At 36.5% G+C, this 27995-nt stretch overlaps 1 protein-coding gene across 4 annotated transcripts in view; it reads right to left on the bottom strand.

Moving 5' to 3' along the window:
• Window positions 1-27995, bottom strand: part of PTPRK (protein tyrosine phosphatase receptor type K) — a 374772-nt gene that overhangs the window by 136032 nt on the left and 210745 nt on the right. For all 4 annotated transcript variants that reach the window (XM_079332191.1, XM_079332189.1, XM_079332188.1 and 1 more), the window contains exon 7: window positions 21787-22080. In XM_079332191.1, the coding sequence (XP_079188317.1) occupies window positions 21787-22080 (294 nt within the window). The remainder of the gene's footprint in view (window positions 1-21786; window positions 22081-27995) is intronic.

Genomic DNA, 27995 nt, shown 5'->3' on the forward strand with positions numbered 1-27995 from the left:
GGCCAGTTTTGCATTCCTTCCTTTGGTGTAGGCATTAGCCCCAAGAGACCAGGGGAATCCAGATGAAGCCTGGTATGGCAGCAGGACTGCTCTTCAGCTGCACAACGTAAGATGAGTTTCTGCAGGCAGTCAGCAACACCTGGATGGAAATAAATGCTGTGATGCAACTATGTGACCACTTGCCATGAGGAACAACTCCATTTCAGATGGAGGGGAACTTCACTCAAAAGCAAAACAATGAGCTTTCCTTCCCTATGGACAAAAGAGAGCAGCCTATGCACACGCCCTGGCATGGCAAGCAAACGGTGTGATGGTCAAATGCCCAAGTCCTGGAACAAAGTGAAATTGTTTTGAAGCAATTGGTTTCTGGCATAAAATTTTCTGCAGAATAACAAATGGAGGCTGGGCTTATAATTAACAATTTTGGGGGCATTCTAGAATATGAATCAGAAGGAAGCAAAATTTGAATATTGCATTAAGGAGAGTTCACATTCTAGTAGCCCTATGTGGACTGTCAGTGTGCATTCTAGTAACTCATTATGATTTATCTTCATCAGCCATGGGCTGAAATTACCAGACTCCAATTACTTTGCTTCCCATGTTCAAGGGAAGAGAAAAAAAAATTATGTCAGGCCTACCACAGGAGATGGTTTAAAATGCCTGAGGTAGAGAAAGTAATCTACTGTTCTCTGACATTTGCTGCCTGAAAGTCATTCACATTAACAACCATTCAAACTTGTTTAGTGCAAAGCAATTGCTTCTATTTTCCTCTTGTCAGTAACATTAGCTTCAATTCAAATTTAACTCTTCGAAAATCTCAAAATGTAAAATGAAATTCAGTGAGGCTTGTCAGGGACATGTAAGGGTCTTGACAGAACATACTGTCACTGAATTTGTCTTCCTTAATCTGTTAATTTTGAAATGTCTATTTTTGAGGAAAAAAAACCTGATGATGTACACTTCTTTTACTGTCACAGGGTAGGCAAAAGAGTTATGATGATGCTTACCAGACTCACATTTTAATACCACTCCTAACATAACAAGGACTACAGAGGCAGAAAAATAGATGCGCTCAATTTAAACTAACAAATTAAGCGATTATTTATGAGAACAACTCGAGGTTTAGTTACATAGCACAATACATTTAATAACTTAATATCCCATCACCATGAGTAGACTTGTATAACAGGCCATTAACTTCTAAAGACTTTGAGCTTATAAGGTTAATATCTTCAGTGAGAAGGGGAAGTAGGTTAGATGGTTAAACAACAGTAGCTGTCACAGACAGCTCAGATAGACACTGAGGACACTGGATTTCATCGACATTTTTTTTCTTCATATGACACCCACTCAAAAATGCTTTTTTAGTTTCTCTTAGAGTTAAAAAAAACAAAAAAAAAAACCACACAAGACATACACACAGCCTCACATTTTTGGTATAGTGCTTTTAAGAACAAAATACTTTAAAGTTGTGTTACTGAGGTGTCTTCTGAATGTACTCATATTGGTTGGGGAAGTGGGGATTGCAAGATCAGAGGGGAAAATTAATTTTTATTTTCTATTTGTGGAATCAGGGGAAAAAATTGCATGCAAGCTCATGCTGGCTGCCATAAATTCATCCACATTTCAAGCAAATTAGTACTGTTAGAGTTCTTTATGCTACAGTATAATTCAAGCCAAGAAAAAGCCAAATAGTTTCCTACATGCTAGAAAATGAAAGTAATAAAGCTCAGTATTGCATAGTTGATTGTTTCTAAGCACCATACCTTCATTATTTTTAAATTAGCAGTAAAATAATTACTGACAATAAGTGAACAGTTTGGGGGCAGTAGCTGGTTTACAGTCTAAATCAGATGGGTTGATATGAGCTTGATATCTGCAAGTTACACATCAGATTAGATGTTACACAAACATGGCATTTCTTTACTCAGTCAAATAATTTTCTGGGGTTTGCAGTGCATGTCAAGGTGCCAGCTCCCTTGCAAAGACTGAGCTGTTATTTGAAGGTAGGAGGCCTGGCATCACTATAACACACATCTAATTGTTCTGAAAGTGTTTGACCTACTGCCTTATATTAACAGTAATATCACTGTCTTTACTGAGGGATTCAGCATGAAACTGGAAATGTTCCAATTTTAGTGTTTGTGCCACCTGGCCTACGCCACTCTCTCTAGACAATTTCATCAGAGGTATCTTAAAACATGCACATTTCATGAGCTAGGCACAATATACTTCTGTAGATATATGTCCAAGGAATGGACAGAGATAATCAAAATCCTGGTCCTGCCCTGAAAGCATTAGCTGGGCAGCAGTTAGCTAATTAATGCCTCTCTGCTGGCAATTCTCTTCCTCAAAATCTCCACCAGTACAAGGAGTAGATCTCATTTTCTACAGTGAAAAAGTCAAGCAGTTCCAATTAAATTGGCAGCAAGGGGGACTCACATAATGTGCATGGCTGGCTTTGTCTGGCAGAAGGCAAAGGGGCTTTGTGTGATCTTTTCTGCTCTCCCTGTCAAAGGGAAGGCAAGATGGCAACATCCAGGGGATAGAAATGGTAAGAAGACAAGGGACAATAATGCCTCAGGCCATCTGTATGTAAAGCAAAATTTGCAGTCAGCACATAACAACAAAATCAGGTAGAATTATTGGAAGGAAGCTACGTCATGCAATGCCTGGTTTGGTTTTAAGAAAGAACTCCAGTACTTGGAAAAGTATTCTGCTATAAAAACATGTACAGGAATGCAATGGTATTTTCTGAAATCTTAGGACACATAATTCTAATTATGTCCATGCATTTGATGTACCTTCAGATTTCTGGGGAAAAAAAATCGTCACACGGAAGGCCTCTAGAATGATTTTATTTCCTTGTTCTTCTGAACAAGGAAATAAATAATAATAATCTTTCTCAAGCACTTGCGTGACAAATCCCATATTATTTCTCTCATTACAAAACTCAGGGACCATTTTATGTGGCATAGATCACTCTACTGTCATAAAGCTTTGCAAGAACTCTAGCTTTTTGGGATTTGAAACTAAGAAAATGAAAAGAAAATATTGTTGACTAAAAAGCTCAGAATATTAGAGTATTTAAATTTTCAGACATCAGATACACCGGTGCAATAATATCATGCAGTATTTTATTGCTGATTTTCCACTCATTCTAGGGCATCAAATATTATTATTACTTCTTACACAGTGGTAATATCTTGCAAGTTGATTATTCAAACTAATTTATTTTTATGATCTTGATAACATTTTTTTCATTTTTGACACAAAAAGGAATATGAATCAAAGATGCTATCTAATTTTTGCCATTTTCACTTTTCAGTAGACTGAGCAAACTTAGTCTTTCAAAAAATTAGATTTCATTCATAGGAAATGATTGCTTTCATTTATTAGCTATACCACATTTATAGTAATTCAATCTATTCTCTTTCAATCAATCTGCATTGTTAGTTTCTTGAGATATTTGAACTTTAATGTTGTTCTATACTCTTGTTTCAGTTATTTTCTGTGGGAATTGCACTGTAGCTATAGGAAATTTAGAAAAAAAACAAACTACCTATCTTTATGATTTTCTTTCAACTACATGAATTGAGCTATTAAGAGAGGCAAAAATAGCTTTTTGGAACTTATCAACTTGACACAAAGATTTTACACCTCTAAGTGGCAGAGCCAATGTTCTTTCAGAAGAAAACTTTTTCTTTGTATTTTCTTTGTATACAAAAGTAAAATTCATGCCATTACAGAGTATTTTCTTTCTAACAGAAAACACAGAATAATACCATTCTAGAATAATCCTGGTGGTTCAGACTCTATGTTTTGAGATTATACTCAATTTCCTGACCTCAGGTTTACGTGCTGAAAATTGAACTGCTGAACATTTTGATATATGAAGTAATGAACTTGAAGCATCAGCTGAACATTCTATGTAAGGAATGCAATATTCTCAAATACTGAGTTTTCTAGATAGTCCAATTAAAATGAGAATGTGTTTAAATTTTATTTGTAAATACCAGTCATCATAGCCAATGGCACTTCTATGCACTGAGGTTATCCTGATTAGCTAGAGCTTTGATTACACCAAAAATTCTGTGGCTACTGTAGAGCATAAGTGTTTAGCAGGTTTATGTCAGATTTTAAGCTGAACATGTGCTTTCATTCAATTAGTGCCTAAAGCAAATGATAAAAACAATAAAAAATCCTGCCAAAAGCTCAGAAACTTGTGACTTAGGAAGCCCTTTCTCTTTAATTTCAACAAGTGTTGAACACATCCTTTAAAAATCAGGCACAACCTAACAATATTCTGTAATAAACTGAAACACTAAATCTTGGCTATGTTAATATCCTTGTTTCTTTTGCATCATTTAAGAGTTCATGAAGAAGAAGTGAAACAGTTGACTTCTCATTTTCTTCCAATAGTTTGTTTTTTCTGCCTTGTCATCAGAGAGCAAAAACAATATAAAAAACAAACAAACAAACAAAAAAACCCAAAAACACCACCCCCCCCAAAAAAAAACCCCCAAAAACACCACTCCCCCCAAAAAAACCCCAAAAAACCCTGAAACTGTAAAAGTATATGTACTATAAAGACAGTTGGCATTGGTGTTATAGAGAAGAGTGACTACAAGGGGGACAAAAGCAGATGCTTTTGTCCTGTAAGTTCTGATGCTTACAGGGCAGAACTACAGCCTTCCTTTGATTCACAGTAGCTCACATCCATAGATGTATGTAAATTTCCAGGTCCAGTATCTGATGCTTAACTGGAAATTGAAATCCTGATACAAGAGAAAGGTGGTAAGTGAATACCCAGGAGTTGAAGAGTGGATGAGAAAAACAAGTGAAATGGTAAAGCACATCCAATTTATGGCCACGAGCACTAGGGAAAATGTTTGAAAGGAAGAAAATTAGGAAAGTCCCCTTGCACCCTCTGCCATGTTTAATATTTTCTGACCAAAATTAAAAATACAACTTCCCTCCAAAATCTACCAATTCATCCATTACAAAACACCTCAACTTATATCTTCCACAAATTACTGGAAGCTGAAGAAAAGACCTTCCTAAAGACATACTTCTGAAACTTCTAAAACTCGAAGCTAAGCTTATGAAGTGAATAAAATTAATATTAAAAGACAAATGACAGTTGAGGATTAGGAAAAGGTAAACATAAACACTTAAGAGGAGTATATGGTGAAACAAAGTAGATTGTTTTATCTTACACCCCTCTTCCCTTTAGACCAGCTGAAGCTGAGTAATGTTTCAAACGTAGTATAGTCACAATACTGCAATTTAAATTCCAGCAACAAGGAGACAAAATCTATATAGAATTACTTGTACTTAATAATAAAATATGTAAGGCTAAATTTTTTTCTAGTGTCAATTTTATGGGCATGCTTGGTAGCAAACACTTTTAATTAAATGAGCTTTTTAACTCAAACAGTAACAGCAAGAGCATAAGAAAACGCAGCTATATGGGCTGTCATAAGAAATACCTTGAAGTTAGCACTTTACTTAATTATACAAATATGCAATACAAAATCGATTTCTGGTGCACTGTGTTAGTGTCTTGCTTATTGCAAAATACTTTTGTATTGCTTTTGTCAACATAAATTAGACTTTCACAATTTTTTCTAACACTGTTAAATTAAATTATGTGCTTTGCAAGTATAATATTAAACCAATGAATTAAGCTTCTAAATTCCATTAAACCATTGTATTTCCTTTATATTCTATAACAGAACCTTAAAAATCAAAATAATTCTTAAAACACAATTTCAATAAACTGTACCAAGAGCAACTAAGCTATAAATTTGGAATAAAAAAAAAATAATAACAGGGGAAATTTGCATCCCATCTATAAAAACTTTACAATTTGCAGCAACTCTTGATTCATTAAGAATCAAACAGCAGAGAGAACGCCACCAGCAATTAATTTTCGGCACGGCTTGCATTATCATTTCAAGGTCAGATTTCATTGGCCATGCCCCAGTGGGAGCTTGGCTTTGAGATCACTAAACACTGCTAGTAAGGGAATCATCATTAAACATGTACTTGGAAAAGTGAAATTACTTGCAATAGCAACAACTGAAAAACTCTGCTATCCTGCCTAGACCCTTTTATGCTCAAGAGAGAGAGATGTCTTTCAGCAAGCATTCATGCCAGATATACCTGTGATGGAATATTTGAGTCCACCCTTAAAAACAGTTTGACATTCTGACCACAGATCCAAAGACTGGTCCAGTTCTTATGACATCAAATGAAAACACAAAACCAGTGATCAACATTTTCAGGAAGAATTAAAAGTAGAACACCTAAGAGGCAGATTATGCACCAAGGGGGCTGGATGGAGAAAAAAATCCAGTGACTCTTAGACCCTGCAGAGTTCATCAGCAATCTTGACAGACAAAATTACTACACTGCATGCATCACACAAAGAAGTCCAAGCCCTTTGATATCAGTGGTTGGGATACTCAAACATTCATGCTGCAAGTATCATTTCTGTCTTCAACTGGAAAAACAAATCTTTCTACTTCTTGGATGCTTATAATTCTTTTCCAACTTTCAAACTGCATTTTTTTATGATATATATTACTCTGTTACCCTTATGTTCTCTAATTTTTTAAGATTAGGTCCTGCTTTCTCTCCCCATAATCCATCCTTACAATACAGGGAGTTCCAAATAGTAAGGTGAATTCATGTTGTTGCAGACATCCAGGTAGTTGGCATCATTCATGTACCCCTATCACATGATTGAGAAAAAAAGACAACTATGATGACAATGTAGGAAAATAAGTGTACTGAAATGTACTGAAAATAAGTGGTTGCTTCTTTGCAAATTATACCTGGCAGGAACATAGAGTTTTGTCTATTTTTTCAAATTTAGAAAATACAACAGGTATAGATTTTTTCCCCTTCACATCTATTGCAATACACTGAGAGAGAGAAAAATACTTCTAACCATCTGCCTAGTTATTAAAGACGTTAGAACAATTTACAGAAAAATATTTCAGTATGTTGAAATTATTTTACTCTTTACAAAGCTATCAGAATATCTTTCTTGAAATTGATACGCATTTCAACACATCTATGTGTTGTGGTGCATATACACAGTTTTAAATCTCAAAACAAAGGTTTCTCTATTTCTTTCAAACACTTTTTCAGAAAATACTGCCAGCAACACCTATGAGCAGTGATGTACACTCACTGGCAATTTCTGGAAGCAATCAGAGACTGCAAGATTTCAGTTCAGTGCTGCAGTCCAAACTAGTTAGATCTGTTCCCGTCTTTGAACACAACAGAGAATATCAGTCTGCCTTTTTTATTTTTTTCTCTATAAAGCAGCTAAGAAAGGAAGACTGATTCTGAATCATGTATTTCACCATGACTCTATCAGGAACTGTTGATGTTGGTTCTTCCATTTACTCCATGAAAAACTTCACTGCAAAAGGTAGATGAGAAAACATATGATCCCTCATTGTCCCATGCAGCTCCCTGACCCCAGCCTTCAAGGATGGGTCCCTTGCCCACTCATGCCACTCAGTTACAGTGGTGCATGCCAGACTGTCAACAGCAGAAGTGCAGCAGGAATTTGCAAGGGACAGGTAGGCTCTCACGTCCTGCGGTGCCTCAATCTCTTCCCCAGCTTTGGATCTCAACTTCTATATTAGTGTCTCACCATTTTCATCTCCTCTGGTCCCTTAAACCCACAGGAGGCTGCACACTATTCATTTTCCCCTGGAGGATGTGGGAAGCTAGGAACTGCCTCTGCACATGAGCAGCCTCATGAAGGAAGAAACAGAGTGTACCACCTTCCAGGCTGAACAGCATGGCCTAGAGACAGCTGGGAGAGGAGAACATCAGTGGCTATTGTGGTAGTAAAGTTTATCAACCATTTAGAGAATGCTAGAAAAAATGGATTTAGAGATGTCCTTGAACACCAAAAAAACAGCAACAAAACAATCAATGGGATCAGTGAAAAGGATACAGATAGTGCAAGCCTTAAGGATAGGAAACCACAGGGAAACAAACTTGGTCATGTCTGTCCTTACATTAAAGATCTTAAATAGAAGAGGAAAGACATTAGACGACAAACAAAATTTTGTAGCCTTCTCAAGAGTTGAAGAGCTTCTTCTTCTAATGCAATTTAGCTCATGAGACAAAGGTGAAGCTTGCTACAGAGAAACCTGCTACACATGCAGGTTTAAGAAATGTCAGAGTAATGCTCCAAAATGTGCAAACTCAAGCAATTTAAGAGTTTGCATCTTTTATGCATTTTAAGGGAAATAATTCTCTTTTAAATGTCAAAACACGTTTTTTATTAATTTTCTTTTTCTCTAACTGCCAGAAGAAACTTTCAAGTGAAAGAACTTGAAGGGTCTTCATGTCTAATGTTGTTGTTTATAGCAAATTATATGTACAAAAGCTATATTGCAGTAAAAGAGCAAAATAAATATTTAAAAGTTAAGAAATGCCACGTTTGAGTATCAGTAACAGCCTTCATTCAATTTCCTTATGCATATGCATTATGTTATTATTGTCCTCGAGGCAAGATGGAAAAATCTATACATAAAACTATCAACTAATACGGGATGCACAGGCTAAAAAAAAAAAAGAGGCAATAAATACAACTATATATACACATTTCCTTTACTCCTTGCATACAGCTTTCAAATAATCAAACTAGATCACAAAAGCTATAGAAAAGAATACACCTTACTTGTAGGTGACACTTGTAGGCACAAGTAAGTGCTGCTGTATGAGCCCTCACACGTATTTTGTACATAAAAGCACATGGTCCACCAGGCATTCAACAGAAAACCTCCTAAAAGGTTTGCCTGGCCTGTAAGCTACTCATGTTTGTCAAATAAGAGCTTAATAATCTATCATGTGATGTAGAATATGCTAGAGCAGTTTATCAGTTTTCTGTACTGAAGCAGTCAGCTAAGAAAAAACTTAAATGACTGCTTTAAAATTAGGAAAACAGAAAGACAACAGAAGTACAATAAATATTGAGTTATTATAAAAGTTATTCTGAATATGCATAAGATATTGAGTATTTGAAATGCCCTTATATCTGATTAAGATCAAGTACTTTAAATTTTCAAATATTTCATATATTAAATTAGTGGCCTGTCTATTACACCACAGGTTAAAACCAGCAGATTCCAGGATGATACTGACAAGGGAGAATATTCTTTATTTTCCTCACTTTCATATATGATAACTTAGTTTCTCCTTATAAGAATTCTAACAGTTGCAACATATTATTTATCTCCTCTCAGAAAAAATAATTTCCATGGATGTCTTCTTCCATCCTTACCAAATGTCATATGTGCATATCCAGAACATCCACTCAGAATTAAAACAAGTTTACTAAAAAATATATTTCACCACTGTGCAGAATACCATAATGACAGTGGATATTGCAATTGACAGGCAGGACTTGATTGATACAAAAGATATAGAGACTATCAGCTGAAAGTACAGGTTCCCACTGAGAAAAAACAAACAAAAAGAAGCAGGAAATCCTGCCATAAAACTCAGTGTGTGCTGGATTTTCACACTCCTGGGAAGACAGCAGAAAAAGAAAGATTGCCTCTCTTCAAGGTGTTACAGGAATTAATACACAGCTAACAGGGTATTCTGATCAGACTGACAAGGGACTGCAAAAGAAGAACCAGTTAAAAGAATTGCTTGCGGTTTCACTGATTTCTTAACTGGCAATAACTTACAGGTTACAAGAAACAAAGCCTCTCTCTTCTTCGAGCATATCCTTGGCACCTCTGCAGCCAGCATCAAAGGAAATTTCCCCATTTCAGTCAGTGTACAAAGCCCATTCACTATACATCAGCTGAGCTCCAGCAGAGAAACAACTTGACAAGACAAGCTGAAGCAATATGTGTCAAAGAGATTGAATTCCAGTTTCATATTAGTACAGAAGAAGACAGTGCATGATTATCGCTTGGAGCATGTGGTTGTTTAGGGGATAATGGTAGTACCTTAACACTGAGAAGTAATGGAAATTGTCTGTCTTGTTCTCATTCATTCTGAGACAGTCACTCGTGATATGTCTTGTTACACTGCCAGGTCATTTCTCTCTTCAGGGTCTTTAAATATCACCTGTCCAAGTTGAAAATACATCTCTCCAATGATGGCATTATGCATTGTCCCTTGCTAAATAGCTCGACACTCACTATACCAAGGATGAAAAGTCACACTTTACCTGCAGAAATTCAAGTATTAAAGGCTGGACACTATATTAAAGCTCTGTTTCCCAATGCTGCCTCTCTGCAAAGATGCTCAGATCTCACTATCAAGGCATCTTATTGTGCCCAGGCCCATGTCCTACTTTATGCTCTTGTTTATCATAAAGGGGACTACTTGTAATGTTGCTAAATTCAAATAAATGGATTGAATTATTAAATTTTCAAACAACAAAATTTATATACAATGACTTCCATATTTTTAAATGATATAGTGTTCACTAAGAAGAATTTCTATTACAGAAGCTGCAGCACTTACAGTACCCCATTTTCTCACATCAGCAACTATTCTGTGCAGAAAACAACTCAGCAAACCCTGGTCCAAAAAAGAGACTTTTAGCATCAGAGACAAAAGAGTTTCTTCATTAGTTGTCAGTACTATATTTAACCCCCACTACTAGTCCACATCAGATTGAGAAAGGCATAACATGAAAAACAGAAAGAAGGAGGGTGACAATAACAGTGGGATATTTAAAGGCTGATTGTGTGCCATTCAAGGCTGAAACAACAGATTGCAAATACTACAAGGGTTATTTTGCAACTCTTGTTCTATACTACAATTGCTGCATATTTGTCTCCTAGTCTGTGTTATGGTCTAGACAGAAAGAAGCCTGCCCCTCATACCTGAGCACCTTACATAGAACTACCAGAACACAATGGCTGCTCTTCAGAAGTGGATAAAACACACATTGACACATGGCTATGGAGAGAATAATGTAAAGTGTCCAAGAGATTAGTTTTAGGACAACAAAATACATAGTAGGAGCATCTGATGCTTTCTAATTTAAGTCTGTCCACAAGGCAGACTTTCAGAGTGCACTGAAAGATTATGGTTTCCACAGAACCTGCACTCCATGGGATGCAGCAGCCCCCATGAGAACACACAGCATATCTATTTTTAACAGATCGTTAAATCACCTAGAGTCATCACAAAAATTATTATAGCAGTAGAATTCCCACCTTAAACTTGCAAATCCTTTCTTAAATACAGAGACAGTAAGCTGATTTATGAAAGCAATATTGAAGAGTGATAGCACTTTTTTCCCCACTGTGGGACCAGATCAAATTAACACAAGAGAAAAAAACCTTACTATTGTGAACTGCCTTAATTTAATGCACATGACAACTAGTAAATTCATGACTAAATAATTCAAAGAAAGGCATAAACATCATGGTTTATTGATTTCTACACAATTGTATTGCTGTATGTGTTTTTTCTCATTGTACAAAGTATGTGTATATGCTCTGAATATGCCCCTCAGTAAAGTGATTATGAAAAATGTCTACCATCTTAACTTGTCTTTCAAATACACATTCTTCACCTTTTCCAAGAACTGCTAGGCAAGACAAGCCACAGCTACAAAACTTTTTACCTGTTTCTTCTCTGTAGGTTTTCTTATACTATATTCATCAGCTTATGAACTGCAAACCTACAAGCATATTATGCCATATAAATAATTTCAGCAACATATTATTTATTCCCTCATCCACTATTTAGAGAGAAGCATCCATATTTGTTTTAAACATTTAAATTCTGTTTCATGGCTGAAGGGAAGGAAAAGCTGGGGCTGAAGGTGAGGTATGGTCATGTTAAAAAAAGGAAAAACCAAACAAAAAGCTGAGCATCAGAATAAGAAAACTTAGTAATGGCAACCTAAGAAGTCTTTGAGATAAAGTGGCAGATGCATATAGAAAAAAAAGAATATGCTCAGCTTGCATGATCCTTAATTATGGCTATTCAGCTGATATTAGACAAGGGCTAGCAAAAAAGCCCCACAAAAACAACAGTTTCAGGAATAAACTGATCTCCACTGATTTCTATATAGTATGTTTGTTGCATGCTTCCCACACTCCCCATCCACCCCTTATTATATCAAGTCAACACCAAAAATCAACTCTGCATGGACAGACAGAGAGCTCTTGGTCACACTAAGAGCTGAATGCAGACACTACACCAGTGATAAAACTTGTCACTGAATGAATAAAAATTTTAGCCCTTACATATGATCTTCATTGTATAAGATTCTCATTACAAAGTATTTAGCATTCAGACAGATAAATCCAAGATCTCATTGAAGTCAGCACAACAAAAGTAAGAAAAGTGCTTGCTTTAAAAAAATCCAAAACAATCATGTGAAGTAAATAAATTTGATAAAAATTGCTGGGGAAACATTCATAGTCAACCCTGCTTTCCAAACAGCAATGAGACACCAAAGTGAACTGATCTTTCAAAGGTGATGCCAAAGGCCAAAAGCAGAGAGCAGGTTTCTTGAATTGTACTTCTGCACAAAGGTCAATACTTTAAGGAAACACGGTACAACTCAACTGGTTTATTTATTTGTAATCATCTAAGCTACAACAGGTTGTGAACTGTGAATAGAGCACATCATATTCCCAATGTTCTGACATTTCAGCTTAATTGTTAGAGTTCATTTTGCAGACAAAAGAAGGCACATTGTCCAACATATTTTCACCAGTCCCTATCACTGAGCACAATTTCTCTAAAATAAAGGTAATAAACTGCAAAATATGTACTTATGGTATTGTTATAGTATCTGAAATGTTTAATTATCTGAATGATAATTTAGCATGTTGTCATTTCCAAGGGTAATGAAATAGCTTTTAGCAATTAATGACCTGAAAAACAAAATGCATAAAATGAAATAGTTTTCAAAGGTAACCTGAAATAAAAAATAATAGTATATAAGGGAACAAAAGGCTTAAGCAGTTGATTTGGAGATGTGAAACAAGGCAAATAAATTTCAAACCCATGAAGAATTACTGCTTAAATCATGTCTGTATCTCTAAATTCAGTCACATCACATAAGAACAACAAGATTTTGTTTCCAGATTACAACTTTCTGCCAGATTTTTTTTTTTGTTTTTTCTTTCCTAATCCTCCTGAAAACAAACCAGCACAATGCCATAGCTTTAATTCTAGAGAACAGGATGCTATACAGATTTGGAGAGGAGATGGAGAAACAGGGATAAAAGACTTTGGTCAAAACAAAACTAATTTTGTAAACAATTTCAAGATTACCCCTTCAAAAGCTTTAAAACATTCTCCAAAGATAAGGAAAGAGGGACAAATTTTGCTCTGGTTTACAGGCCAAGGACTACAGGACCTCTTCTAGTTCCAGTGCCTAAGTCTCAGCCCTAATATCCTATGACACTCAGATCTCTTTTCCCACTCTGTACATATCACCTACTTTGTTTTTATTATACTGCACATGTTGTACTTGAAACATAGATAAGGTTCAGCCAATTCAAACCACTTTAAATTAGAATTCAAGTGGCTTTTTTCACTTTTTTCAAGTGGCTTTTTCTTCTACCAGTTTCATAATATTCTATAATTTGTCAACTTTATCATAGTTACATTTTCTTTATAAATTACATGGAACTGTTCCTGATAGGACACAAACAGAAGTGTTTATTCAATTAATCCACAAAAGCAGTTTTAGATATATAAGCCAGTTCTTCCCTATTTGAGTTGATTTTATTCTGGTTTCCTAATCAAAATGCCTTATATCAAATTAAATGCATTAGAGAAGAACAATATCAGCTTTATTAACCAAATCTGTAATTAAATTTTTAAAAAATCAAGTTATTCTGACGAGAGCATTCTATAAATCTGTTGACTGTCTCTAATTATATTCCTTCCTTAATTCTTCATTAATCAAGCTTGGTATTGGCTGTTCCATTATTCTGTTCAGAATTAAAGTAAAGATGACAAGCTTTTAATTAATTGGATGATCCTGAGCCTTTATGTCAGTATTTTTATTGTTTGTTTTTCAAGGCATCTGGAGCTTTCCAGGACTGCTCCAGATTTTTATTTGAAAACAGCAAACAAAACCAGGTTACAGTAAGATCCTTGAAAGGTAATTTTTAGGTTTCTGGACCTACTGATCACCTGATGTGTAACTTGACATCAATTGCTGCTTAATATGCTCCCCAACTCATTGTTAAAATGGAGGCTATTTCATTCCATGTAAAAGTACCACATAGTCCATTACTCCTCTCAGCACCAGCAGGAGGATTTACTGAAAAATGAAATGAAGAGAGTGAAATTCACTCAGGTCCACTTCATACAGTCTAGGTTCAAATTAAGTGAAAAGACTTATAGTGCTCACTATTAAAATGAAACAAAGTTAAAAATAATAAAAGAACAAACAAGACTTAAATAAAACCCAAATATTTGTCTAGCAGAAGAAAGTCCAAAGAATTGATGTGTGTAAGAACCAGTGCTTTTTTGGAAAAATGACATGATATCTCTCTGTAATGGCTTTCGAGAGAGACAAAAGATATTGAATGTGTTTGGTAAATCTCATCAACACTCCCTGCCACAGTGCAGGCTGCTGGTTCTGCTTTCCTCTCTTACCCTTCCACTCCTGCCACTCACAGCCCTCCATATCTAATCCACACTACTCTGCCACAATAATTGAAAAATTAGTATGCTTCCAGAACACGTTGGAGCTGTAAAGATCAGAGCAACTTAAAAAACTTCATTAAAATTTTCAGTGATTAATTTTTAATAGACTGATAAATGAATGTACAATAAAAGCCAGTCCTATAAAAGTTTGTTTTATTTATGTACTTACCACTTCTCAAGCACTATAAAATTAATACTGCATTCCTGAACCATTGAGAGACCTTAATTATGAAACCAAACTAAAGCATCAAACACACTAATCAATCATGCTAAAAAAAATATATATGTATATATTTATTTCAGCTGAAATTAGAAAATAGAAGTCACAGTTCAAAAAAAGAGCTCCAACCTTCCAAAAGGGAAAGTTTATCTCAACCTGCAATCTTGTTTTTAAGCAGCAGACACAGACCAAAAATCTGTGTACATCAGTCCCCCAGCTTCACAGAAGCTCTAATCAGGCTGTGAGTTATCTGGCCTGGGTGCACCCACAGCACTTCAAGTGCTGCAATATGAATTATTGCCCACATACATTCTTTTACAGCTGGAATGGGCACCATGGATTAATGTACTGCAATATATTTCCTAGCCACAGACAGTGCTCCTCTTGGAAGTGTGATCTATTGACTAGTTACATGCACTTTGGATAAATCATGACAGTCTCAGTGTGCTGTGGCATACTCTGCTCTGGGAAAAGCCACCAAACAAACCAAGGTGAGGCAAGAGATGCAGAAATTGCTTGAGAGAAGGAGAGCTCTGTGTGGTCTTTGTAGATGCTCCTTTTCCTCCTCTACCTCTACCAGACAATGAAGGCATATCCTGACCTCGTGTCCTTCACCAGAAAGAGAGCCAGTAACTTTAACCAAAATCTTTGCACCAAAACCTTCACTGACGAGGGTGTCAAATGCCAAAGACCACATGCATGTGTTGCTGTAGGTTGTCTCTCCCTGCCCACTAGTAGAGACCTCAGAAAGAAGGCAGAAGAGGCCACTGCACACAACAGAGGCTTTGAAATGTGAGTGACCATGCTAGAGGGTCTGCCTACCTAGGTCTGCTATCCTATCTCTAAGTGAAGAGCATCAGAGTGATTTACTGATGAATATGATATTATTCTACAAAAAGAACTAGCCACGAACAAAACCATTCCCAAAAATGAAGCATGAGATAATTCAGGAAATCCACGTCTTGTATAACATGGCACTTGCAATGTTGCAGGAAGAAAGTTTCCAGTTACAAAAGAGACAACTTGCAGGTGCAAGTGCCATATAAATGATACTAAGCAAGGCTGAATACAACAAACAAAAAAAAGTTGAAAAGCAATTTAGGGGAGGTCAGTGTCTGAACTTGCAGTTTACTGCCAATTCAACTGAGTCATCAGCATTGCACTCCTTTGAAAAAGAGGATACCATGCTTAATTTACACAATCTGACAAGAGCTTGGCTGGGCAGTCTGCCTGGTCTCTTGCTAGGTAAAGTCAGCTGCACTACAGTCCTTTCTTATGGATATAAGCCTCATTAGGATTCTATATGTGGTATGGGTATCTCAGCAGTGGCAAGCAGCACAATAAGCAGAACATGGTTGCTGGTGCCAGATGATGGTCCAAATCAGATGGCTCTTCTACAGGAAGCCTTCTTAATAATAATTCTAGTATTCAGTCTTAATGGGAATATGATGAAGTTCCTTAGTCCAGACTTTTTCCATGGTTTAAAATCTCCCTGCTCCACCTCCCCATATCATACCCAGTTGGTAAACCTATATGGAACAAGACTCTGGTGCATTTGGAATCTGATAGCAAGATCTTAAATGGTTCCAATTACTACCTGGCCAAAAGCCCAGAAACAATCACAAGTGCCAAACACATTTGTAAAAACAACAGCAACTTATAAATATTGGTGTAATGAGGGTTCTTCTGGAATGACAAATGTAAAATAATTTTTAAAAGTACGATATTAATTTAGTTTGTCCTTGAAATGCATTCAAACTGTAAACAACAAAAATATGAGCAATAAAAGCACATAATTTAAGCACTCAAAATGTATTCATGCTGCTCTTGAAGCTATAGTCTAAGTCCGTAATAATACCTACTTTGAGGGACATAAGATAAAAATTCTGCTTGAAACATGAAGACATCTGCTTTTCTGTAAAGGTAAATATTTCTCTCTGTCCCCATTAAAAAAAAAAAAATAAAAAGAGATTCAAAATTACAGACTTTCCTGTATTTTTATTAGCTTTTAAAATTTTAATAATTGCAGTTGCACTACTGCAAGGGACGCAAATGAAGAGCACAGCTTATCTGTTCAGTGCTGTATAATCCAGGAGCCTCCTGAAATGTTGACTCTACCCAATTTTAAAACACATTGCCTCATACTCCAATGTCCTAAATTCTCTTTTTGCAGCACACAGTAAAGCCTACAAATCCAGATCCCCACTCTGAACCTTCTGCCTTGGACCTGCAAGTGTAAAATGGAACAAACACTGAGTCAAGTAGCTCTGTACATGTCCTGCATTAGCACAAGAAAATTATTTTCTGCAATGTCCCTCTCACTCCACTCATTTTAAAAATCATTTACAATTTTTATGTAACCACAACAACATTTGAGTTCTCCAGATGGCCATGCAGGGTCACTTTCTCAATGGCAACCTCTCTGGGGTCCCTCTGTTATAAATCCCAAGACAGTAATCAAAAGCCTTTGAGCTTGCTTTTGTTTTCTGATATTTTTCCATGCTTTCCTTTTTTTTTTTTTTGTTTGTTTGTTAGAGAAGAACTCAGCAGTATTCTTATCTCTATGTATTTTGTTTTTGAAATTAATGTATGTAGAAACTGTGCACAAACATTCTGCACTTAAAAAGGCAGCAGACAGCAGCCCAGCTCCTGAGCCTTCAGCTGCAGGTGTTCATGTGCCAGCATTGCATTGCTGAACCAGCATCTCCTGCTCTCATGCCTTGAGGCTAACTCCTACCAATAGCAGGTCTCTGTGGTGGATAAAGATTTTGAACAATGAAATAACAATCATGACAATAGTAATAATAATTATAATATAATTGAGAAATAATTTTGCTATCTCACTCTCCTAAAGATATAAAGCTTCCCCCCGTCCTTACTCATTTCATTATCAAAACCAAAAAAAAATGAAAACACACAGCACTGTTTTCTCTAACTGCTTTAAAATTCTTCATGCTTTTTTTGAAAAAGTACACTCTCATGCTGAACTTCAGTAAAGTAGGAGCAAGCAATTCCACTGTGTACATATATTAAGCTCTGGACAGGCTGAACTATTGACCTCCTTCACCACTAAAATATCAGTTAATCATAAAACTGAGCTGTGAGCTGTTACTCAGAAGCAGCTGCCAATGCAAGAGAACAACTTTTAATTTAGAGTTGAAAAAGCAGGCTAAGTGGACAATTTTAGATTATTACATATTTTCTGCACCCTGCCTCTGTCCCCGTACCCCCTTCAAGGGAAGAAAGGCAATAACAACTCAGAGGATATGCTTAGAAGGACATCACACCCCAGAGCCACAGAAAACAGCCTTAAGGGTTACTTCTGGTTAAAGTGTTACTCTCTGCCTTTTGTTTTGGTGTTAGAAACCTGGAGAAGTGAATAATCTGAGCAATGACCCCAGGCAAGAGGCAAAGTCAGAATGAAATAAATCTCAGGTGCCCTGTGAGAACTGAGGCACTACCCTTCAGCATCAGCAGCTGGGATCACAATACCTTGACCATATCAGCCTAGGTGGTGCTTAGAAAAGGAAATAACAAAGCATTGACCTGGTTCTTACAAAGGATAATGTAAGAAAACAATGTTTTGCTCTAGGTGTTACAGATTTCAGTCATTTAAAAACACTCAGTGGTTTCCTATATTTGATTGCTCAGCACTATCTTTAATCACAGACTGATGAAACAACACATCTAACAAAATACCTTTGCTTCAGCACAGGAAAGGTTACCTGAGAAATGCTGGGTAGACAAACAGGTTGTCAGAGGACTTAACCAGTGGAAGAATTATCCCCTCATTAAAGAACAATTTTGTTTAGTATTAGTGGAAACATTTAGTAAATGAGTCACCAGACTCTAGCTTTGCTATAAGGAAGACAGAAAATGATCTAAATACCTAATAATAAAAGTGCATGTGTGACAATGAGGTAAGTATGATCATCACTCAAATCACTAAGGAGTAGAATATGCCTCCAGCAAAACAGAGGACAACTGATCAATAATATGTTATAAATAAATAGCATGAAATTATAAATACTGAATTAATTACAGGGGGAAAATATTTTAAACTTCATTTGAAAACAATGCTGTTATTTGCCTAAGTATTAAACAAACAGAGAGCAGAATGCTAGCTTATTCTCATTATTTTTTCTGTGAGTTTCCTGTTGCTGCTACTTGGAATGTAAACTTTAATCCTCACAATCTCATCAGATCAACGTTCACTAATGCACACTTTTTAATCTGTATAGAGAGCAAACTTCATGTTAAAAAATAATTTATTTCCCACCATTTCATTTGATAGTGAGCAGATAATCAATTATAACTTGCTTCAGAATTTGAACTAATACATATAAAACTTATAGAAAGACAAAATTGACAAAGAACACTGACAGAAAAGAGAGTATCTCTCTGAAAAATAAGTGAGCTTGTCAGAAATAAGAATTAGGAATAATTGAAGAAACTCCAGAAAGAAGATATTGCTGCAGAGATGTCATCCAATACAGCACAGTAAATCACTTGCCAGTCACGGGCACAACACTGGCAGCAGCAGAGACTGAAGGGTGAGATATTCCATTATTATCTTTGCTTTTTCTTATAAATCTTCCCTTTGCAAGAGACTAATTTTTATGTTTATAATTTGCCTTTTACAAGCAAAATATAAAACAAACAAACAAACAAAAAAAAAACAACCAGCAACGTATTGATGAGGACTTACAGTTATCTATCAGAAACCTTGGGAAAAAAAAACTGCAGAAAAGGAAGGTCTGTCTCATTTTCCAGACAGGTGAGGAGGCAGCAGAGTGTTCAATCTGGTTCTGTCCCTGACTCATCCCTGATGCTGGGCACAATATTTCAGCCTGCATAAACCCTAGTTTGACACACCTTCTTCTAACTGAAAATAGCTAAAATAACCATTATTTGCCTTCACTTTAATGGAATAGGAAGAATCAGTCTTACTGCAAGGTAAACAGCTTGAAATGTCATTATGATTAAAATAATGCTGCCACAAAGTTCAGAATTTTCTGCCCAAGTATTTTTTTGATCTGCTTAATTTCACAGTGGATTAAATTAAGTTGAATTTTTTCTCAAGCCAGACTAGATTTTGGAGCCTTACATGTGAAAGTTATTCTAAAAAAAAATTTAAAAAACCCCACACCCACAATAATCTTATTTCCCCTAACAGGCTTCTAAAATATGTCACATAATTCATTACTTCCTTTTCAACTAAAAATATTTACTGGGTAGATTAAGTTATATTTTTTCAAGTGCTAGGAAAACAACTTGACCATTTCAATATGTTAGTCTAATATGAGCCTCTTTAAACAGAAGCAGTTTTCTAATTCCTATTTTTTCAGAAGAATGCCTAAACCCATTCTGTGCAATAAACCAATACTTTAACCTTACTTAGATCTCAAAGACTGACACTTTAACTGAGATAGACACAGAAATCTTTCTATTTCACTGGAAAGACAGACTAAATTATAAAAACGGCCACAAACTCCAAAAGATGCCTTCAATTTTGTCTTACTCCAGTTTTGTGCATCAGCTTCAGACAGTACTATGAACAACTTTAAAACAGATTCTCTAATTTTCTGGAATTCATAACCACTGACCTATGAATGTCTTCTAGAAGTTCTGGCTTCTGATCCAGACCCCGACACTCTTTCTTAAGTAAACAAAATGCATAGTCATCTATCAGATCCATCTCCAACTTGTGAAAAAAATATTTTTATTTCTGATTCCCATATGCACATATATACATCACACACGCAAACCTGAGACTTCAGCTTGTCCTTTTGATTTCTTTAATGTGATTTTTAATAGATGGTTATCAGCACTCTTTCCTACATCTAATACTGTGCCAACTTTAAAATACTGTCAGGCCCTGGAAGTCCTGAGAGTAGGAGGGAAAAACACACAATTTAATTTATACTTACTTTCCTCAGAGTCTGAGATTCAAATCTATAATTTTTCTCCCTTGCAACCATGAGATGCAGGTATTATCTTTCTTCTTGTGAAAGCTGAGACTAAAATAACTTCAGGTAGCTTTAGAAGGAACAGCATATAGCACAAAAACTGCTTGGTGCTAGCCATGTAGGGGCATTCTAAGAAACAGGAAGCAGACTGCAGGGCTCAGCAGTCTGATTTTGATGATAGTAGTAAAAAATGGAGAAAGCACTCCATTTATACTTTTAATTGCATTCCACAATTTAGAGATTCATAGAATATCCTGAGTTGGAACGGACCCACAATAATCATTCAGTCCTACTACCAGTCCTGCACAGGAGAGCCCCATGAGTCACCATGAGCCTGAGAGCATTTTCCAAATGCTTCTTGGACTCTGGTAGGGTGCCTGGGGAGCAGCCATAGCTAGAAACTTTAGTATTTGTATTTTAGTTCTTGGAGATTCTGTCAGGCCATACGTAATTGCTTGGGAAAAGACAAATTATGCAGAAGTACACTACATTTTTTTTTCATTATTCTATTGCTTAAATATATGCTTTTTTCCCATGCAACTTGCTTTATGTGCAAGTTTATTTAAAATGTAATTGAAAATACAAAGGTGAAGAAACAAGGAAGTCAGGACTTCCCAGAAATCAAGAGGTCCCCTTCCTCACATGATGAGAAGCAAAATGTGTTCTTAGATTTCTAACTTCCTGCCTCCTAATCTACCCTCCAAAGATTAGAAACCTAGACAATGACCAGGCACAGAAGAGAACACAGCAAATCCTTGCTGATCCAGAAGCTTGGAGATCCTGTGGGTGTGAAGGGAACCCTTAACTCCTGATACAAGTAAATTGAAGCCCACAGGCCTACCAATCAATTAGACCATAAAGTGAACAGTTTGGGTTTTTAGTCGGTTTTCCCAGAGCAGCACTCACCGGCACACTTGGTCCTGGTGATGAGTGGTGGTCCCGGCTGCCCCGTCCCGCCCTCGCCCGGTCTGGTGAGCAGGACGCGAATCTCGTACTCGGTGTCAGGGTCCAGGTGCCACAGCTTGTAGGTGGGCGCGTTGACAGCGTGGGTCTCGGTCCAGGTGCCCGATGTCATCCGGTACTCCACTTCCTTCAGGATGATGGGGCCGTCCCCAATGATGGAGTTGGCGTTCAGCTGGATGAGCAGGTAGGTCGGCCCAACGCCCAGCAGCTGCGGGGGTGCTATCGGCCGAGGCGGCTCTGCGGGGGACACAAAAAATGAGCCAGCCATGAAACAAAAGCTGGGAAACCCACCAAGAGGAGGGCTGTCCACACAGGAAGTTGTCAGAGTTTGATCAGCAAAGGTTCCAAACCACAGAAACAAATTCAAGCTGACATCAATGAAGAAGAGCTGAAGAGAATTTCAGCTGATGGAAGTGACCGGTGCACTACTGGGATCTGCTCAATGCTATATTTTCCTTTTAAAATTCTCAGCTAGGGATCACAAAATCTTGCCTGAATTATATTTTGCTGCTACTTGAGATTTTTTCTGAAAAAAACTATGCTCATTTATATAATTTACTATACCAATAACTTGAGATTTTCTTTTATTGACTGAAGCCACATTTGCACTTTCCTTATAGAAAGAGCTGCAATAGATGATACACTACCCCTGCACAGAATATTTTTAAAAATGAGTATCACTGCAGTTAATCTGAAACTCACTGGATGCAGTTAGGGAAAAGGATACAGATGTCTATTACAGGCATTCAGAATACTCAGAATTGAGCAAAACTGCCAGGAGAATGACAAAATAAAGACATATGGCAACAACATATAATATTTTATTTTTTAGTAAGTTACTACTGATTTTGAAACTTGAACAATAGGATGTGTGCTGCCTTTTGTCATCCCCTCTGCTCATCAGCTTCTGCCTGCCTACATATTTCCATGCACCTGCAAAAGTGTAAAAGGTAATGACAGACCAAACAAGAAGGGGTGGTCCCCCCTACCCTGAGAAATGTTAACATAGGAACATTGCCTCAGCATGATTTAAGAAACAATCACAAGCAACAAGTATTTTTCTAATAAAATGAATTCACTGATAAACATGGAAGGTTCATTTTCATTCCAGATGGCTCATATTTCAGCTAATTTGTTACAGTTAATTAGGCAACAATGCTAAATTTGGTACACACAGAGGTTTCACACAGCAGTGATGCAGAACTAACAAATCAGCAACTCTGAGCAGGTAGAGGGGATCTTATGGCCAGAACATTAAAAATAACTTTTAACCCCAGACCCTAAGATTTCGCTAGCAGGGGACCCTTACATTTTACACAACAGAAATTAAGACACAGATGCATGGCATGTATTCTGCCTCCCAGGGATGATCCCACCAGTGTCATTGACAGAACACATGGTGGACTTTGACATCCCATCCTCCCTGCACGGTGAACTTCAGCTAATGACTCCCTGGTTCTGCCTGCTTCTCTATTTCCAGCAGCAAAGCTTCCCTTCCATGTACCACAGCTTGTTCCAAATAGTATAGTTATTTACTAGCTCTATAAGCAACCAAGTTTCCCAAATTTTTGCACATATCTTTCAGACTTTTTTCTAAATTGGCTGTTTCTCAAACCACTCAGTTTGGAGACCAGAGATTCTGTAGTAATGTCATAGTGGCTGTAATGGGAGCTGATTTTTTCCTCCCAGAGTGAAAAGGTGAATGCTCCAAGGTATTTCCATTTCTACTTCAGGATAAACAAAACTATAGAAAGTACCTCAATTCATTATTAATGTTTTCCTCTTCTTTGGCAATATATGTGCTTATGAATTAATTTAGATTCCTACCTGCATCAAAGCTCAGAAATGCAGCTGGGCATAACAAGGGTAGTTTATTTGCTGTGGAGCTAACATATTAAATGTCAAACTAATGTATTCTAAGGTCAACATAGCAGAAAACATCATCATTGATGAGCATGATGCACTACCAGCTCCAAGTTATAAACTTCTAAAACATATGGCTATATTTAGAAGTATATACTTTGATTAAGAGCACGATTATCACAAATAAAATCTCATATGAATGAGACCATCATCTATTTAGTTTTTATGTTAAGAAGTAAAGCACATTCTTATATTAGCATACACATTTTGTTTTTAAGCTCTTGAGGCCAAGGAGACTTATTTATAAAGTCTCTCCCAGTTCCAATAAATTATGCATGAATTTTAATCAGTTAGCAAATGAACAAGTAATTGTTCTGCAGCATTATTAATATTCTTCATAATACAATATACTATCAGAACCAGAGGTGCGGTGCAACCAAAAATCCCAAAAGTACACTAAGTATCAACTGAAGCATGCAGTCCCAATATACCAGGATAAACTTTTCTGATGTTACCCAATTAGCTTTCTATTAATTATTCCCATTCATTATTCTACTACCACATCTCCAATTATAATTTGAAATCACAATTCCTTTTTGTATATACAGCAACCTGAAACTCTTACAGTTTAAAAATTGCCTTTGATAGCTGAAAAAGATAGAACAAAGCCATTATTAATGTTTTGGTTGCCATTCCCATAGAAAATATCACACATATCAGCAATACTTTTCTTTCAGTGAGTTTTAAAACAGAATTTATGTCCTTCAAGGGAGTATATGTTGCTGGCTTTTCTTACCCCAGCAATCTGGGTCCACCTGTAGTAAATAATCCAGTTTCAGAGTGCCCTGAGAAGACAGTCTGCCAAAAATGAAAAACCTCTTATATAGGGCATGAAAAATAAAAGGACATGCATGAAAAAGTACCCTAAAAAAATCACCTGCTCAGAAGTTTGTTCTGGTTTATAAACAACATAACCCAGCTTCAGCCAAACCAGGTGATGGCTTAGATGTTCAGAGCCTGGATGAGAGGTAGAATTGTGGGAAGCTAATGCTCACCAGGTACTCACCACTGCAGCTTCTCTCCTGCTTGGCCCTGTCAACGCCCTCCAATGCAGATGGGCCCTACTCAGATACATTTTTTGGCTTCTACTCATGCAGACCCAAAGCTAGATGAGGCAGAACTGTGATGCTCCTCCATCCTCTCTCTATCCTGATCAACACAATCCCACCGGAGAGTTGTGCTCTTTATTTCTGCCAGAAAGAACCCACTTTCCTGATGAGGAGATATGGCTAAGGCACACAGTATTCTTAGCAATCAATTTTCCTTGAGCTCACTTCCCCTTTTCTCAGCCATTAACTCTATTTGAAAAGCAATAAGGTTCTAAACAATAATTCATGAAAAAATATTTCAACCCGTAGATGGTTTAACTTATCAGTAGAATCACAATTTTAATAAGTATTTAAGATACACTAAAAACTCTGATCAAAGACCCTACATGGTGAGTTTAATTTCTTCCTTTGCTAAGCACAAAATTTAAGATTCCTTATCCAATGTAACTAGTTTAATTACTTATCCATCTTCTGACTATATTTTTAGTCAGTGTATAAAGGTGTTAAATCTGATGAAATCTCTTCTAGTTTTCATGGCCACAAACATCTTAGAAAGACTATATTAAAAGACCACTTGTACATCTGCAAGACATAAATAAATTAAAGTGTTTCCATGCATAGCATGTTGCAGTATTTGGTCAGCTCTGGTTTTGACATAAAATGCCAACAGCTAAGGTAATAAAAAATTAAGACTGACATTTCATCAGTACTTAAATTCTCATTCTGCTGAGCTACTAGCAGTACATTATGCTCACATCAGTATGTATATGACATTATATATTAAATGTAGTGTGATATTTAGGCACCAATGGCTAGAATAAGCATGCAGCTTCAACCTCCTCTGCCAATCTTCCTACAGTTAAGTGGTTGTGTCATATTTTTTACATGAAACATTGTATGCAAATAATTATGCATTCACAGGCAGAAAACTAGAAAAGGTCATTAGTGTTATTAGTACAGTAAATAATACACATAAATTTTCTAATATTCTCAAGTAAGGTATGCATACTATACTACTTTGACTTCCAAGACTAAACACTTCTTAAGTTTAAAACAAAGGAAGATAGTTTCATTTGTATCTTACTGGCAATCATATACTGTTAATGATCAGTTCAAAGCAAAACGTAAAAATAAACCACAATTCTACATATTGTTCCATTTTGGAGGAAAAGCTGATACCGGATGCATGTCTGATAAAATCTTATTTTAAAATCTTATTTACAAGGGTCATGTTTTGCTGAGCATCATATGTATCAGTCACAAGAGATGCTTGATGTGACACTTGCTATGACTCTGCTCTAGCAGAAAGATCTCTGTGAAACATCTCACACCAAGCCATACCCTTGGTATGCTGAGGAACATTAACTGTTTTACCCAATACACACAACAAAGGTAATCATAAAAAGCTACTTTTTACAAGTATAACAATTAAAGTCACTTCCTCTTCTAGGGAAATTTCGTGCAAAGCTGTTTAAGCATGTCTGCATATTTCTTACAAGCTCTCTGGTTTCCTAGTTGAATTCAGGGGAGGTTCAGTCCCTGACCCACAGTGGCTATGCATCATTAGAGCACAATATTTGCCATAGGAAGCCCCATGGGACCAGGGCCTCCAGAAGATTACATACTGCTCTAGAGATTTATGTGGTTTAAAAAGTATTGAAAACCAGAAGTAGGAATATTTGTTTAAAATCTGGAGAACATGAATGACGTTTTGAATAAAAAGTTGTGGCAATCAAGTACTAGCAGGGAAACAACATTTTCAGTCTTAAAAGTCAGTTAATCCCACAGAAAAAAAAAAAAAAAGAATTTACAAGAAGCAGTGACCAAAAATTTAAATTCAAATAGAGTGTTAAGCTACAAATGGATCAATGAGAATAATAACTAAAGAATAATACAAGTAGGAAATTCTGCATTCTCTTAATTAAAAGTTGGGGGGAAAATAGAAGATGTTTCTCATACCTACAACTCTGAAGAAGTATAACTAAAATAAATTATTCAGTCATGAAGGTGGTGACAAAATGAACTATAAACAGTTTGAAAATTAAAAATAAAACTATGGAGGCCTTAAGCCCAAATACTGTTTTTTTCTTTATTCTGCATGTGCCATATCTTTAATACAGACTATATTAAAATACAGAAATATTTCATTCAACTCTCCAAAACTGTAAGGAAGTACTGCTCTGACAGAATTTAAAAAAAAAAAGAAAAAAAAAATCAGAATTTAAAACAAATAAGTTTATTTTGGATTTGGTGGCCTGCCTGCAAGGACACCTGGCTGTCTTTTATGCTGATAGCAGCCTGACCAGACCTTCCACCCCTGAGCACCAATACAAGGTGTATTAACACAAACAGGGGACTTTGCCAACTAAGGGGAAAGCATTACAAAAAATAGTACTTGCCTGGTAAGAAATCCTTCTGCTAATTTAAAAGGCAGGTTAATGCAGAGGATTGAGGGATGCTGAGCTGGAAGCACAGACCTGATGAACAACAGACGTATCATGAACCCTAAAGTCATAGACAGCCTCTGCAGTTTATTTTTAAATTTCCAACAAGATCTTGAGTTTTCCCTTTCTGTGCATGACAGACTACACTCACAGCTGACTCTGTCACTCTGCACATTCCATCTCTAGTGAGTAGTTTGGTCCTTAGTGGTTTTCCTGAATAACACATTTAAGACAAATAAAAAAAACTAAAAAGCTTATGCCTCGAATAGTTTGTGCAACTCATTGAGAACAGAAAAAGAACAAGTACAAGCTTATTCTCAGCCAGACATACCATACATCAGCTACAGAGATTACTCCTGCACAAAAGACACAATGCATCTGAAAAAGATCAGAATAAAGGAGGATAAGCTCAGCTGCTGGGCTGGGCACATTGCAGAGGCTGCAGGAAGGCACCCTTTCTTAAACCATCTGCAACCCTCAAAATAACTCACCTCTGAGAAGTTTTACAATCACCTTCACTACTGCAAGATCAAATGCTGTTGAGAAATTAACACAATAAAAACCCAAAGAGCTGCAAGCCCTTTGGAACTCTTACAAGCCTTGGCAATTTAATTAATAATTCCCCAGGCCAATGCTTGGCTTTTCTGTTTGTTCATAAATTAATTTACCATTTTCTTAAAAAAAATTTCTGTCTTTTTTTTTCTCCTCGCAGTGGACAAAAATGTCTCTCTACTTA

The sequence above is a fragment of the Erithacus rubecula genome, assembly GCF_903797595.1.
Source record: "Erithacus rubecula genome assembly, chromosome: 2".
Taxonomy (NCBI): domain Eukaryota; kingdom Metazoa; phylum Chordata; class Aves; order Passeriformes; family Muscicapidae; genus Erithacus; species Erithacus rubecula.